Source organism: Loxodonta africana, chromosome 5 (assembly GCF_030014295.1).
Source record: "Loxodonta africana isolate mLoxAfr1 chromosome 5, mLoxAfr1.hap2, whole genome shotgun sequence".
In the NCBI taxonomy this organism is placed as follows: Eukaryota; Metazoa; Chordata; class Mammalia; order Proboscidea; family Elephantidae; genus Loxodonta; species Loxodonta africana.
The window spans coordinates 146,756,969-146,771,498 of record NC_087346.1 but is presented as its reverse complement, the minus strand read 5'-3'; the positions used below and the strand labels follow the sequence as shown (position 1 = coordinate 146,771,498).

Genomic DNA, 14,530 nt, shown 5'->3' with positions numbered 1-14,530 from the left:
GGTTTATTAGGAAGTAACAAGTTACAATTCAGGATCAGGAACTCCTCAGGATATAGTTCTTTGGTTAGGACAGCTTCTCCTCTGTGCCCACAAGCAGGCCTCTGCTTGGACCCTCCACCTCTTGGGCCCTCAGGCCTCTTGGGCTAGCCTCTGCCCTGCTCAGGTAAGTGTTACAAAGCTCTTTTAGCTACACTGATAAGTGCCCAGAGGCACCCCACTCTGCCAGTAAGCCTCAGCCTGAAGGCCCTCAGCTCTCACTCAGCTCTCTAGCTCCATGAGTCCACAAGCCTAGCTCTGCCAACAACTGCCTGGAGGCACCCAGCTCCACCAGGAACCCTCCTGCCCGAAGGCACTCAGCTTTCTCGCTCAGTGGGCTGGGAAGCCCACCACGCAGTCTCCTGCCAGTCTCCTGGTCCTGCTGCCTCTGCTACCGCTGTTTCTCTGCTGCTGCTTGTTTCTCTGCCACGGCTTCTCACTGTCTCACCATCTCCAGTGTTACAGCTCTGTCTCCTGGGTCTAGGAGGTTCTCAGTGCAGGGATCCTGGTTCCAAAGGATGTGCTCCACTTCTAGCTCTTCTTTCTTGGTGGTAGTGAGGTTCCCACTGTCCGTATCTGGGATGGCTCATTTTAAGCCTAGTGGGATTGCAAAACTGATAATCCCTCGTTAGAGTTCCATACACCTTATTTACATAGTCCCAGCCCCACAAGGGTGCCATGCACCTTATTTGTATAATCAGCATGCTATCCAATCCTCTTGGTGGGCCACAAGCACCTCATTTATACATTCCCACCCAATCATTTGGTGGGAATTATAAGACCCTGGTGAGACAGGCCATATAAAAGCGATCCATCGCACTGCAGTGGCTTACAGAACTTCAGCTACTTTATGAACATAACGTGGAAAAGGCAGGTAAGGGTCTATGTAAGTCCCTATAATCCTTACAACCCTGTGAAATGAAACCTATTCTCCTGGTTTCCCAAAAGTGCTGAGGCCCAGATAGGTAAAGTACTGGATCAGAGAAGTTAAGTGCTTCTGAGCCCAGTCAGATCTTTGATTTCAAAGCCTATGTGTTTTTTCTACTGTATCAAGTTGTGTGAAGAGTCAAATCACACAAGATGAAATGTAATACCCTTTTCTAGGTATTATTACCAGCAAACACCAATTTACTCTCAATTTCTCCATAAAGCCTTAGTTGGGATACCTGCATAGGACAATTAATCTAAAATAAAACATCCTGTTTCTTCCATAGCTTCAACATGCTATTGATAAGACTCACATCATTTATTTCTCCAACATGATGAAGTGCTTGGTAATTCATCCATACTTTCGTGCTCAGACCACCTGGAAATCCAAAACAAGGATAGGTGTTATGTGCTAAAAGAAAAATGGATTCTGTGCCTATTGAGCAATGGGAAGCTGGCTGAGCCCTAAATCTGTATATTTGGTTAGGGGACAGATGAGAGGCTTTAGCATCAGCAGTTTCAATTAAAATCCCAGTCTCCTGTCTCAGTCAAGTCACTCTAGGGTGGTTATTAGCATTAAATAAAAATGAAAAGCACTTAACACAGTACCTGGTAAATAAGGGCTCAATAAATGATAGCTGTTTTTTCTTCATTCTCTGATTAAGCTTCATATCCTATGAACCTAATATTTATCATATGAACCAAAAAGCTGAATAGAAAACATTATGTTGCAATGATGGTTGTTATTTTAAAGACAGTTTTAAAAAATTTAGGAAAAAGGTAATTCTCATGAATACAAGTCTCGCTGGGGGAAAAAAAAATCAATAAGAGTATTAACACTCCTACAAAGATTTGAGACTCTTAACCAGGGCTTTGAACCAGTTCCTTTCCATTTGAACCCCTGCTGAGAATTTGCATTTCTAACAAGTTCCCAGGCAATGCTAATACTGCTGGTTAGGGGCCAATTCTGAGAACCACTAGTAGAGCAGTGATTCTCAAAATTTACTACACATAAGTATGTCCTGGGGACTTTGTTAAAATGTAGATTGATTCAGTATATCTGGGATGGAAATGCAAATTCTCATTCGAGCTGGAACTAACTGGTTGGAAGCCCTGCTCTCAGCATAAGCCTCACCCCTTATGCCTGGGTCTAATTTCCCTCTCTATATATACTGGTGGTCCAGTGGTTAAAGCATTCAGCTGCTAACTGAAAGGTTGGCAGTTCAAACCCACCAGCCACTCTGCAGGAGAAAGACATGGTAATCTGCTTCTGTAAAAATTATAGTCTTAGAAACCCTATGGGACAGTTCTACTGTCCTGTATGGTCACTATGAATCCAAATTCACTCAACAGCAACAGTTTATATGTGTTATCAGTGAATAAACTGATAAAGCATTTTGTGATAAAAAAAAAAATATTTTGTTAAATGTACTGAATTTAACTATTCCCCAGAGTTATTCAGTGCTCCTCTCCTGTGTTACATTTCAAGCATCTCTCATGGCCCTTAGGATATTGCGTGCTTTCTCTTTACAGGTCTATTCTCCACCCTATCCATGTATAATCTTTAAGGGCAAGGATCACTTGTATTATGTTCTGACTTCCCAGAGATCAGCCTAAATTAGATACCAAGTATGTCTGGAGAATGGCAACTGCATTGACAAAAACGTAGTTACATAATCCCCACTGCATACAAACTGTGGTTTCTTACAAGAAAAGTCAAGTCACCCAAAAATGGAGTTTATTTTTTATGAACAGGATTGAAAAAATACTGAAAGAGAAAATCATGGACTGGAGGCCACGCCATCTGACTCGGTGGAATAGGTACTGCACCTCCACTCTGCGTCACTTCTTGCCTCTGTTAGAAAGAAGCCAAGGGGAAGATGTAGAAGACGACCACGGAGCAGAGCTGCTGAAACAGCTAGGAGACTACAGGGTACGTACAAATGGCTTCTAAACTGACCTGTGGATTTCCTCATTTTAAAGTGGAAATGACTCAGTAATGGGTTTTTAGAATCAAAATACCTACATTCTTCCTCGAAGTACACAGATTAAGCAGTGTAGACTAAAAAATTCTATTAGAAATTTTTAATCTCAGTAAATAGCAAAGTGCTTCTAAAACATGAAAATGCCTTTTAAGCTTATGAAAAATACCTTTTATGAATATACTGTAAGTATTAAAATAAATGAAAATGTCTAGTTAAATCATGTTATAGACTGAACTGTGAATAAAGGTGAAACCAAACGCTCTGGATCAGGTTTGTAAAGGATATTGTTTTATACTGATAGCTTTTCATTGCTAAGAAAGATTCTCCTGAACACACAATATAACATTTCTGGATAATAAAACGTAGAAAGCTGTCTCATAAGTACGTTCAAGACAGTAAGCCTTGTTGGCTAAACAGTGTGAAGAGATAATTGGACAGTTAAGAATAATTCTATTCACTGACTAAAATGTATCCTTCAACTTACTCTTAAGGCCAGGTTTTCAGCCAAGATGTTTTTAGTTCAAGTAACAGAGAACTCAACTCAAACAGGCTTGAATGATAAACAGAATTTATTGGCTTACTTACTGTAACTGCAGAGTCAGAGATGACCTGGGACCAGGGTGTCCCACTTTCTGTGTCTCCCCACTCTGTGCTCCTCCATGGGACGGCATGGTCCTCAGACTGGCTTTCCTCATGGTAACAAATGGCTCCAAGTTCCAGGACTCACATCTGCCCATGCATTCTTCAAAGCAGGAGAGGACCTCTGGGTGCCATTATTCCCAGCAAGATTCCTGAGACTCCCGTTGATTGAGACCCACTTTGATCACACGCCCATCCCTGTATCGATCATTATGGCCAGGGGGATGGAATGCATTTTGATTAGCTTAACCCAAGTCACTGGAACCACCTGGGTCACTAAGCAAACTGGGAGCTGTCAGGAAGAGGGAAGGGGACAGCGGAGGGTGACTAACAAGTATCCCATACATCAATATGCTTGCAGCTGAAACAAAAAGGACATTTAAACCTCTCCCCTTTCTGTGTTGTTACTATACAGCTGAGTAGAAAATCAGAACTAAATAAATGATTTCAAGATCCAGAGGGAAGACTTACTGTATTAAGCACTGCATACATTTACATGAGGAAAAAAATACAGTGAAATCTTCAGACTTCACTAATGACTAAAAATTTTTTTTCTTCTCCCAGTTCTCTGGATTTCCCCTTCATATGCCCTATTCTGAAATGAAGCCTTTAATTGAAGCTGTGTATAGTACTGGAGTACACAACATTGATGTACCTAACGTTGAATTTGCTTTAGCTGTATATATCCACCCATATCCCAAAAACGTTTTGTCTGTTTGGATCTATGTTGCCTCCCTTATACGCAACAGGTAATTTTTTTCATTGAACTTTTTATATCATGTAAAAACTATAATCAAGATATGAGAATATTTTAAAGTTATATTGATTACACCAAAAGGAAGAAAATATTATTTGCATGTGATGAAATAAAATTCTCATATTATCATACCGTGCTTTATTTAGTAGTTTGCCTTGTCTGTCATTTTGATGCTAAATTCAATGTAAGTCTACATACAGTTTCTCCTTATGCTACACGACTGCATGTCTCTATGCCTTTGTACTTGCGGTCTCTGCTTCCAATGTCCTTCTTTGCTTGTTCAGCAGAATATCAATCATACTTTTATGACCCGGCAAAGTACCACTTCACAACTTTTCAGTGGGGAGGGGGAACAGCCTGGCACTATCAAAATACGTAAAACGAAATTTTGCCATCCTTGCTTCTGAGGAGCATTCTGTCTGTATTTCTTCCAAGACAGATTTTTTTCGTTCTTCTGGCAGTCCATGGTGTATTCAGTATTCTTCACCAATACCATAATTCATAGGCATCAATTCTTCTTTGGTCTTCCTTATTCACTGTCCAGCTTTCTCATGCATATGAGGCAAATGAAAATACCATGGCTTGGGTCAAGCGCACCTTAGTCCTCAAAGTGACAAAAAACAGAAGTATGTAAAACGGGATTTTCTTAACAGCAGTACTATCGCCATTTTAGGCTGGGTAATTATTTCTTTTGTGAGGTCTGTCCTGTGCATTGTAGGATGTTTAACAGCATCCTTGGCCTCTACCCCCTAGATGCCAAGTACACCCATTACCCCACTACTCTAGTTGTGACAACTAAAAATGTCTCCAGACATTGCCAAATGTCCTCTACAGGGCAACTTGCCTTCAACTGAGAGCCACTGTTGTACATACAGTCTCACTTTAAAAAATAAAGATGTAAGGAACAACTTTCACCTTCTGCTTTATTCTTTATGCCTTCCTCTATCAATTATTCCAAGTGTTTCCATATCTTGATAACTCTACTATGAACTCTTCAAGGTGGATTTCAATGACTGATCCATAACACTTACCAATATAGCTATATAGAGCAGATAGCATTAGTGCTTAAGAGAATGAACTCTGGAGAAATCCTAGTTCTGTCACTTACTAGCTGGGTAACCACGGGTAAGTTACTTAACCTCTCTGTTACTTACTTTTCCCAAATATAAGATAGGGATGATTACACTGCCCACTTCATAGCATCGTTGTAAAGATTGAAGTCCATATATATGTAAAACACTGAGAACAGTGCCCAGCACTGAGCATCTGATGTGTCAGGCACTACAAGGCACTTTACATCTTTTTTTTTTTTCTCAGAATGAACAGTTTAAATAATTCATCAGATCAATCATAAAATCCAAGATCAATTTAAGCCAAGTATATGGTGTTTCAATCTTCATTAAACATTAACTATCCCCTTAATGGCGCAGGGGTTAAGTTTGGCTGCTAACCCAAAAGTCAGCAGTTTGAATCCACCAGCTGCTCCTTGGAAACCCTATGGGGGCACTTTTACTCTGTCCTACAGGGTTGGAACTGACTCAATGGTAATGGATTTTTATCGCTTTAAGCTTATATGAAATAATATAAAAAGTTAAAAGCAGATTGTGCTGTCTATTCCTCATGTTATAGGGCAGGGAAGAGGGTAGAAACGAGTTTTGACATGACAATATGCTGACATACTGAAGCCAGTTTGCCAAGTCCTATTTCACGATTTGTTAGCATCAAGCAACACGAGAGGCACCTCAATTATCTGGAACCCTTCAGGAAATTAATTGCTCAAAATTAATTTATAAAGGATAAAATTTAAGCCAAATTCTGAAACATCATTTAAAAATGATTTTTTTTTCTTAAAAATTATCAAAATCTTTTCCTCAAAAAATTCTATTGTTTTCAGATTAAATAAGGGATAAATTTCAGCCTTCCCTTGGTGACCCAGGACTGTCACTGTGGACGAGCAATTTTACCATTGAGTTCAGTTAAATACAGATAAGTATGGGGTGGAATGGGACTCACCCCAGAAGACCTGTCATAATTTGTTTTCTTGAAAAAGTCCCTGATGTCAACTTTTAAAATAAGCTTTATTACAAAAAAACAAAACCAGTTGTCATCAATTCCAACTCATGGCGACCTCACATGTGTTAGAATAAAACTGCACTTGATAGGGTTTTCATGGCTGTGACTTTTTGGAAGCAGACTGCCAGGCCTTTCTTGAGTCACCTCTGGGTGAATTCAAACCACAAACCTCTCAGTTGGTTAGCAGGTGAGCGCTTAATCGTTTGCACCCCCTGGGGACTCCCATTAACCATTTAGGGAAATAATGTAGTAACCACAAAATGGTAACCCTCACAAAATAAAACTTCTCCCGGGCTCCTGGGGAACTGCTCACTAAGTGTAAATTTCCTTCCAAGTTCTCTAAAGAGAACAAGAAACTGTTTTCGTACTTAGGCCCCCATTTTAAGAGGAGGATAGGTGTAGTGGTGCCACAGAAGACACGACTTCTTAAGCTTAAGAACACAAATGCAGAATATGGCCTGTTACATAGCTGCTTTCCCTACATGCAAGAAACATGCACTGTTCCATGTTTATTTTACAAATGATAACTAATAACATCAATGGAATCAAAAAGGCAAGGTAAAATTTCAAAGATTGAGTCCTTAGATATCCTCCCATTAGACATTACTGTCATCTTCTCTTGGAGTGTTTAATCCAAACGGTTCTTCCTTCATCTTTAGATGGCTGTCTAAAATAAAGCTTTCCATTACTGTGAACTGAAATGTGTCTGTCTACCTGAAGTTATACCTCCCCTACTTCCCCTTCCCTCACAATAAACACACACCTGGGGTCACACAGAACAAGACTGCAGGATTACTTTCTCTTCCACAGCCTTGCAAGTATTTGTAAGAAGAGATGGCATGTCCCCAACTGCTTCTAGCATGACACAGAATTAACTCAATATGTATCTTGCTGAAGGGTTGGTCTCCATTCCCATTAATTTTTCACAAGGCAATGAAGATAAACTTACAAATTCAAAATGTGATTGGTGCACAATTAATCTGGAGAAGGAAATTCAACTCAACAAAATTAGGTACGTGTCCAAAACTGTTTATTTGTCAAGGTCATGATTTCACGGGTGATCAAAAGACAAAATATTTAGTCCTATTTTATACTAACATAAGCTGGATTGAGATTTATAATAATCAAATCAAAACACAAAAGGTATTACTTGGTAAAGTCCTCAAAGTAGATTTTATTTATACAGTTCTTCAAATGACTGTGGAACTTTTACAAATCTATCCCCAATCTGACAATTTAGGGGCGGGGTGGGAACCTAGAGTCTCTGAAGAAAACAAATACAGTGGCGGTTTGTTAGCTCACTGAGCTAACACCAAGAAGCCAATTTATTCTATAATCTTGAAGAATCTTTAACACGGGTATGTTTGTATTGGCCCTCTGAGAACTGTTCAGATAAAGGGAACATTATGGAAGAGACTGGTTTCCAAAGTGTGCAATCTTTGAAAATAAAACTTCAAAAATTTACGTCTGAAATCTGCAAAGCTTGGTACGGCGTTTATATGTAAAGGAGAACCAATAACCCCCACAGACTTTCAAACTCAAGATCATCTAAAAAATACTTTAAATGGCATGGCATTAGTGACATTCTTTTCAAAGCATTTCATCTTCATTTAAAAGAAATCAGATAAAGACAGTTCTCACCCTTATGAAAAAACCGAATCCCCATGGAAAACAGAAGTATGATTTGCAAGAGAAACAACACTGTACAATTCACTTGGTACATTAAGATCTCTGAGGCTGTAAGAAATAGGGCCAAAACAAGTCACACTCAGAAAGGGATGGTTAACATGAGAAATGTGCTGTCAGTAAAGTGCATGAAAGGAAGCCTGCTCAGCTAAATGAAGTAGACAAAGGTCAGAAGTCAAGAGTCATTCACCAGAGCGGCAGCAGGCTCGAAAACCACACTGCAAATTCTGGCATCCACTGGCGGTATCAGCATGAGGACCTGTATGAAAACAGAAAAATGTGAAAGGAGGAATTTCTTAGCGGTCACATAATCTTGCTTACGCTAAAAAATGGATTTTTTTTTTTTTTTTAACTAGCGATATATTTATATCATAGAAGTAAAATCTCACAGTGTGTATTTAAAAAATGTTCAGACATAAAACTCTTCAACAGCAGCTTGACTTTAATATATCTGTCATGGTTCAAAAGGTAAATGGAAGAAGAAGAGAAAGAAATAATTTTTTTTGCAATTCTGGCAATTTTACCGAAAAAAAAAAACTAAGAAAGAAATGACCCAGCAAAGCAAGCAAGACTGCCAAGCTAACTTAATGACAGATTTGTTATAACTTGAATATCCTTACTAGAAAGATAGGGCAAAAACAGCCCTGTAATAGTAATAGTAATAAATTAGCTAAAGAATGAATTGAACCATTACAATAAATATTATATTCAAAAAATTAAAATAAACTATATGGACATAGATTCAGCATGTTTGCCATATTTTTACTTAACATTCACAGCCAAAATAAATCATGTTAGGATTAGAGGAAATTATTATTCAGAATTAAGTATGAGTGATTAACCAAATAAATACCATACATGTAAGACATAATAAAAATTGGGATTTGCTTACAAAGAAGTATAATAAAACATATGTGGAATTACTGACATTTTATCCCAGACACTAGATGAAAGATCCATTAGGGAACATAGTTGAAAATTAGAAAACACCCAAATGATGGTTTCATGGCACATATACAAATATTAAGTACTCTGAATGAATGACAGTGTTCATAAAGGCAGGCAAATGTAGAAAAGGCTGTTAACTATACTGAAACCTCTCAGTGTTACATCTGCATCATGAACAAAAAAAAACAGTTAGTTCTTATTTATCAATTAGAACAACGAAAATACTCGCCACTGTGATACACATGAGTACAAAATGAGAAAACAGTCTATTGAATATAATTTTATTGTAGAATATACCAAATGGAGTATAACTGAAAAATCGCAGTACTCTGGACTGATACTTACTTTTCAACTAAGCTTTTTAAATTTACTGTTTTGACTTTTAAAGTAGCACTTAATTACAAAAGGCAACTACGCTAATACCGACATGTGAAAAATTAGTTGCAACTGAACACAAACACACTTATTTCCAGGAATTTGACTTTTTCTTGTATTCCCAATCCAGCATATACAAAATACGAAGGGCAAATTTCTTAAGGTATACAATCAATCAGTGAAGTATAATGTTTCTATGTTTTTACTAGGGAAATGACAATGTATCTTTAAGGAAAAAACAAACAAAAACCAGTGAACTGTATACAAGGAAATGCAATAGCTTATGATATTATTTTTAGTTATATTTAAAGTTAAAACGATGTCTGGAATTACCCCCTCTTCAAATTAATGAGGGAGCAGGTATGGAAATGGGCAATGGCATAGATGAAGTAGGGGCCCTGGGGTGCAATGGTTACATGCTCGGCTGCTAACCAAAAGGTCAGCAGTTCTAAGTCACCAGCCGCTCCCCAGGAGAAAGATGAGGCACTCTGCTTCCAGAAAGATTTACAGCCTTGAAAACCCTATGGAGCAGTTGTACACTGTCCTACAGGGTTCCTAAGTGTCAAAATCGACTCCAAGGCAACGGGTTTGGGTTTTTTGGGTTTTTTAATAGATGAAGTTAAGATTGGCCACAGGTTTATAACTGCTGAAACTCATGGTACATGAGAGTTCATCGTATTATTCTATGCTTATATGTTTAAATTTTTCCATAACAAAATGTTTTAAATTATTTTAAAATTTTTAATTTGAATTAACATAAACCCATTTTTAATCAAGATAAAAGTCTCTTCTGTATTTAAAATGAAAAGTTAAATGTGTCATATATTTAAAATTCGCAAAGCAACATTTTTGTTAAGGCTGCTTTCCCTAATGTGAGACACAACATTAGTCATCATAACCACAAGGTTGAAATAAAATATAAAATACCTTAGTACACCTTATCAGGAATTTGTTAGGAATGTTTGGAACTCTTCTCCCACTGTCAGCCGTGGAGCAGGTCTTCCTTCTGAATGTATTTTCAGCTTTACCTGATACGCGCCACCCATTCTCTACCATCTCCTCCTCAGCCTTTCTTTCCTCACCTCTAACACTTGGTACTACTTTGCCTGTCTACTCACCTAGTACCTTTCTCCAAGACCCAATCCCTTGCCTCACTACCATCTCTCAGCTCTCACACTTAGTAACTGTGATGGGACTTGAATTGGTGTTTTTCACCAAAATGTACCTGAGGGTCACTGTATCAGTATGTAAATCTATTCTAAATTCTTAAAAAGGGAAAAATAGGAGGAAAGAGATATGGAGACTTTCATACAATTTTCCAAACTAAAACCTGTAAAATACTTCAAAATGTTTATGTCCCTGTTTTAAGGACAGAAAGGTAAGGAAGAACTTTATACTCAACTCAGCAGTGGCTTAGGAAAGAATCATAAGCAACAGCTGAAAGCCATGGAAGTGAAGAAGATGTGTTCCTGATTTTCAGGGAAGACAATAAAAAGGAGCATCAAAGGAGCCGAGTAGTTCAAGGCAGCCAGTCTCCAAGAAGATATCTATCCAGACACCCCACAGCTTTTCATCATCCTCCCCGAAAGACCAGCAGCCCAGCACCCTCAGTCTCCACCATGGCCACATGAAGCACTCTTTGCTCCCAAAGTCGTAGGACTGGTGGTAGGGATAACAGGAGAAGAAAAATGTAGAAATAAAAATCTGTTCCCTGCACTGGGTAAAAAGCAAAGCCAATCCTGTTGTTATTTGTCAGCATCTCCTTATTCATCCAAAACAAACTCCTTGCTCATAATAATGTAAAATGTGTCCCTTCCCTCAAATACGCACTAGAATATCTCTGAGTTTTAATGGGATTCTAAGTGTATAGGATAAACAGAGGGAATTAATTTACCGGTGTCTTCAAATCTGCCTAGAGAAGCCTACGGGTATCTAACCAAGAACTGTAATCCTAACTGGCTCAAAACTACAAACCCATCGCAAGGTCAGTGACTGATCCTGATCCTAATAACCCATGAATGTGAAGCGTCCATCAAGGGATTTTATTCAGCTGAGGGCCTGGGGCAAAGCAACAGTGAAGACAACCGCTGTTTTTAAGGTAAGTTAGTCTCGCACTGTAGAAAGCAAGGAAGAATAGCTATTTCCAAAGTCTGGAAACTGTAAGCAGACTTAACGCTAAGACCCTTAACCATCACGAAAGAATTGTCCAGGAAAGTGAATAAATGGACAAGAGAAATAAAAGGTAGCATTAGAAGGGAGTATGAGTCTAAGATATTTTGTGTTGCCAAGTATATCAAGGAGACACAGCTATGCTTCAGTAAGACACTGACAATTTCAACGTTAGCGTTCTGAGAAATTTCTCTCTCAGTATAGGTTAGAGAACCCAAATGGCTATAATACATGAGGACTAAATTACATTAAAGAATAATAATGAATGAAAATAATAACTGTATAATCATTAAATAAAATCTTTAAATGCATGGGAAAGAACACATTTTGTAAGTAAGCATTTAAAAAATATTAGGTAAAAAACTATAACGTTAGCTATGATTATTGCCCCAAATTTTTATTACTGCATGATTTGTTTTTCCTGGATTTTAATTCGTTATGCTGTATATCTGCACTTACCTTCACTTACCTTTAATTCCTCTTAATCTTAAATTAGAAACATAAGAGAGCAGATCATCTGAAACTGTGTCACCTCCAGAACTATAAGCTAATCTACCTTAACTCAGAAATTACACACACACTGAAATGCAAATGAGTACAAAAAGTTCACCTGCTATCACTGTTCAAACGTTCCTCAGAATTCTATAGCTATGCAGTTCCATTTAATGCTTCGAAAATGGCAGAAAATTTTTTAAATGTTATGGCTATGGAGCTTTATTTTGCATTCAAAGTTTATCAAACAAATAACAAGTTTAAATGCCATGAAGAATCATTCCGATGAATCAAGAACTGCATCTTATATCAGCGCTTAGTGTCTTGCTCATAGTACCGTATTTTTAAGCAAATAACGTGCACCTTCTACCTTTGTTTGCCAACCGTGCCACCCCACCACTACGCTAATTTTAAAACAAATGCAGAAGGCATGTGTTATTTGCATAAAAATAGGTAGTTATCTGTTAAAATACCTGATGTCTAACTTTTCTTCTCCAAATTTCTGCTGGCGCTGAGAAAACAAATCATTCTGCTTTACTCATCACTTATCATTTAGTTCATGATTAATGTTTATTAGTATTTACTTCTTTCGGTTAGTAACTTGGTACTTAATGTAGACTTTCTTTAGACCACATACGTATTTAGTAAAATGTCACAATTTTTAAAAGTAATTCGTCACTTAAATATGCCTCCTCACTCACCAAGACCATGGAAAAAACATATTAACTACTTTAAGAGATAATACAAATAATAAAAGAGGCGCCCCTAAGCATTCGCTAAATATTTACTATACAAGTTGTGTCATACCGAAAGATGCCAGATTGAGTAGTGTCATCTTGCAAAATTGGATACAATGAAACTTTATTCTAACACTTCCTAGGTTTTCCATATATCCTCTTAAGGAAAAAAATTCTACCGGGGTATTATTTTAAAGGTGGTTGGCTAGAACTCTGGAACACAAGTTAATAGGACAAGTCACTCTGCAAAGCTTAAAGGGTTTCTGTTTCCCGCACATCACACTTTAAGCTCTAAAAGGAGACTTAATAGTGGATTATACAAGCACTGCCAATTTCCTTTCCAATCTTTCGAAGTCAGGTATCTTCATTAAAATTCATTTATTGAAAGTTACTAACCATTTATCAAAAAAAAAAAAAAAACAACTTATATTCAGCAAAGGAATGCAGCAACTCTTCTGGAAGAATTTAATATTTATACATTCAAAGCCAGGCAAGACTCAAGGAACTCTAACATGCTAACAAAGTACAAAAGATTTTAGGTATTTAACTTCATACCATCATCTTCATTATTTCGAGAAGTTTAAAACGCACACACACACACACACACACACACCCCAAGTAGGCAAATCATAAAAATGAACTGAAACTCAATTCCCCTCACCCCATAACATCTATATACCTAAAAATAACCGTAACAGTTAAGTGGTAAAATTTATTTCCACAAATATAACCTGTGCTGAAATAGATGTGGACAACTCAAATGGAACATACAAATAAGATGTTTTTCTTATAAAAAATAAATGCTTACTGATTATTTTTCATAACATGTTCCATAAGCCTTAGGAAGTACATCCACTGAATCGACAAAGACACAACTTTACGTTTTAAAAAAGAAAATCTCTCTTCTCAAACTCACCACATCCACAAGGAACGACTGCTTCATTGCAGCAATCATACTTTGCTTTTGCAGGCTTAGCAAGTAGCAACTAAAATGACATTCGTTTTCAGGATTCCTTGATTACAGACTGAAAGCAGCGGAGAGCAAAGAAATGCTCCAACTCAGTGCTGCTATTTCAAGAACGTGGGAAGCGGCCATCCTGGATCACTGATGGGATTCCAGAAATAAGAGAGCTGCTATCTTCTATCTCTTCACACATATTTTAAGGAAAATCTAATATTCGAGAAATAGCAGATTTGTTAATTTATCTGCCTCCTGGTGTGTCATTAAAGAGTTTATTTCTCCAGTCTTCTGGCTCCTGTCAAGTGCTCTGAGAAAAACTCAGATGCTCTGTCATCGTAAGAGGAATCAAGCTCTTAAAGACAACTGTATGTGGTGTAAAAAGTTAGGTGCACAGCAGAGTCTGAGCCACATAAAACTTTCTTCCTGTTATAAACACAGGAGGCTGATGTGCTTATTAATAACTGAGGGGCAGCTTTTTATGCATCTGGAATCTTCAGTCTCTACCAGCGACTACCAAACGCCCAAGGGGACACTGGACTCACTTTGAAAAAGCATATTCAACAGGTCCGTTGTAGGGGAGGCCAGGCATAAAAAACAGAAACAAACTGAGAAATATTTATCCAATTATTTTTAAAAGTAGATTCAGGAATCAACCTCCAGAACAACGCTAGGGAATTTAGTCACGACTAAAGCACATGCCCCTCTCCTGCTGCAACATCACCACCTCTCCAACCACTCCTCAGTC

General features: G+C 37.9%; 2 protein-coding genes across 3 annotated transcripts in view; one reads left to right on the top strand and one right to left on the bottom strand.

Moving 5' to 3' along the window:
* The window catches only part of CC2D2A (coiled-coil and C2 domain containing 2A), a 128,081-nt gene extending 123,741 nt beyond the window's left edge, over nt 1-4,340 (top strand). Inside the window, exons 33-34 of the mRNA XM_003411277.4 lie at nt 2,719-2,896; nt 4,152-4,340. Coding sequence (XP_003411325.2) covers nt 2,719-2,896; nt 4,152-4,340 — 367 coding nt within the window. The remainder of the gene's footprint in view (nt 1-2,718; nt 2,897-4,151) is intronic.
* A 1,290-nt stretch (nt 4,341-5,630) lies between these two features.
* FBXL5 (F-box and leucine rich repeat protein 5) overlaps nt 5,631-14,530 on the bottom strand; it is a 50,276-nt gene continuing 41,376 nt past the window's right edge. For both annotated transcript variants that reach the window (XM_003411278.4, XM_064286062.1), the window contains one exon: nt 5,631-8,362. In XM_003411278.4, the coding sequence (XP_003411326.1) occupies nt 8,286-8,362 (77 nt within the window). In that variant the 3' untranslated portion in view covers nt 5,631-8,285. The remainder of the gene's footprint in view (nt 8,363-14,530) is intronic.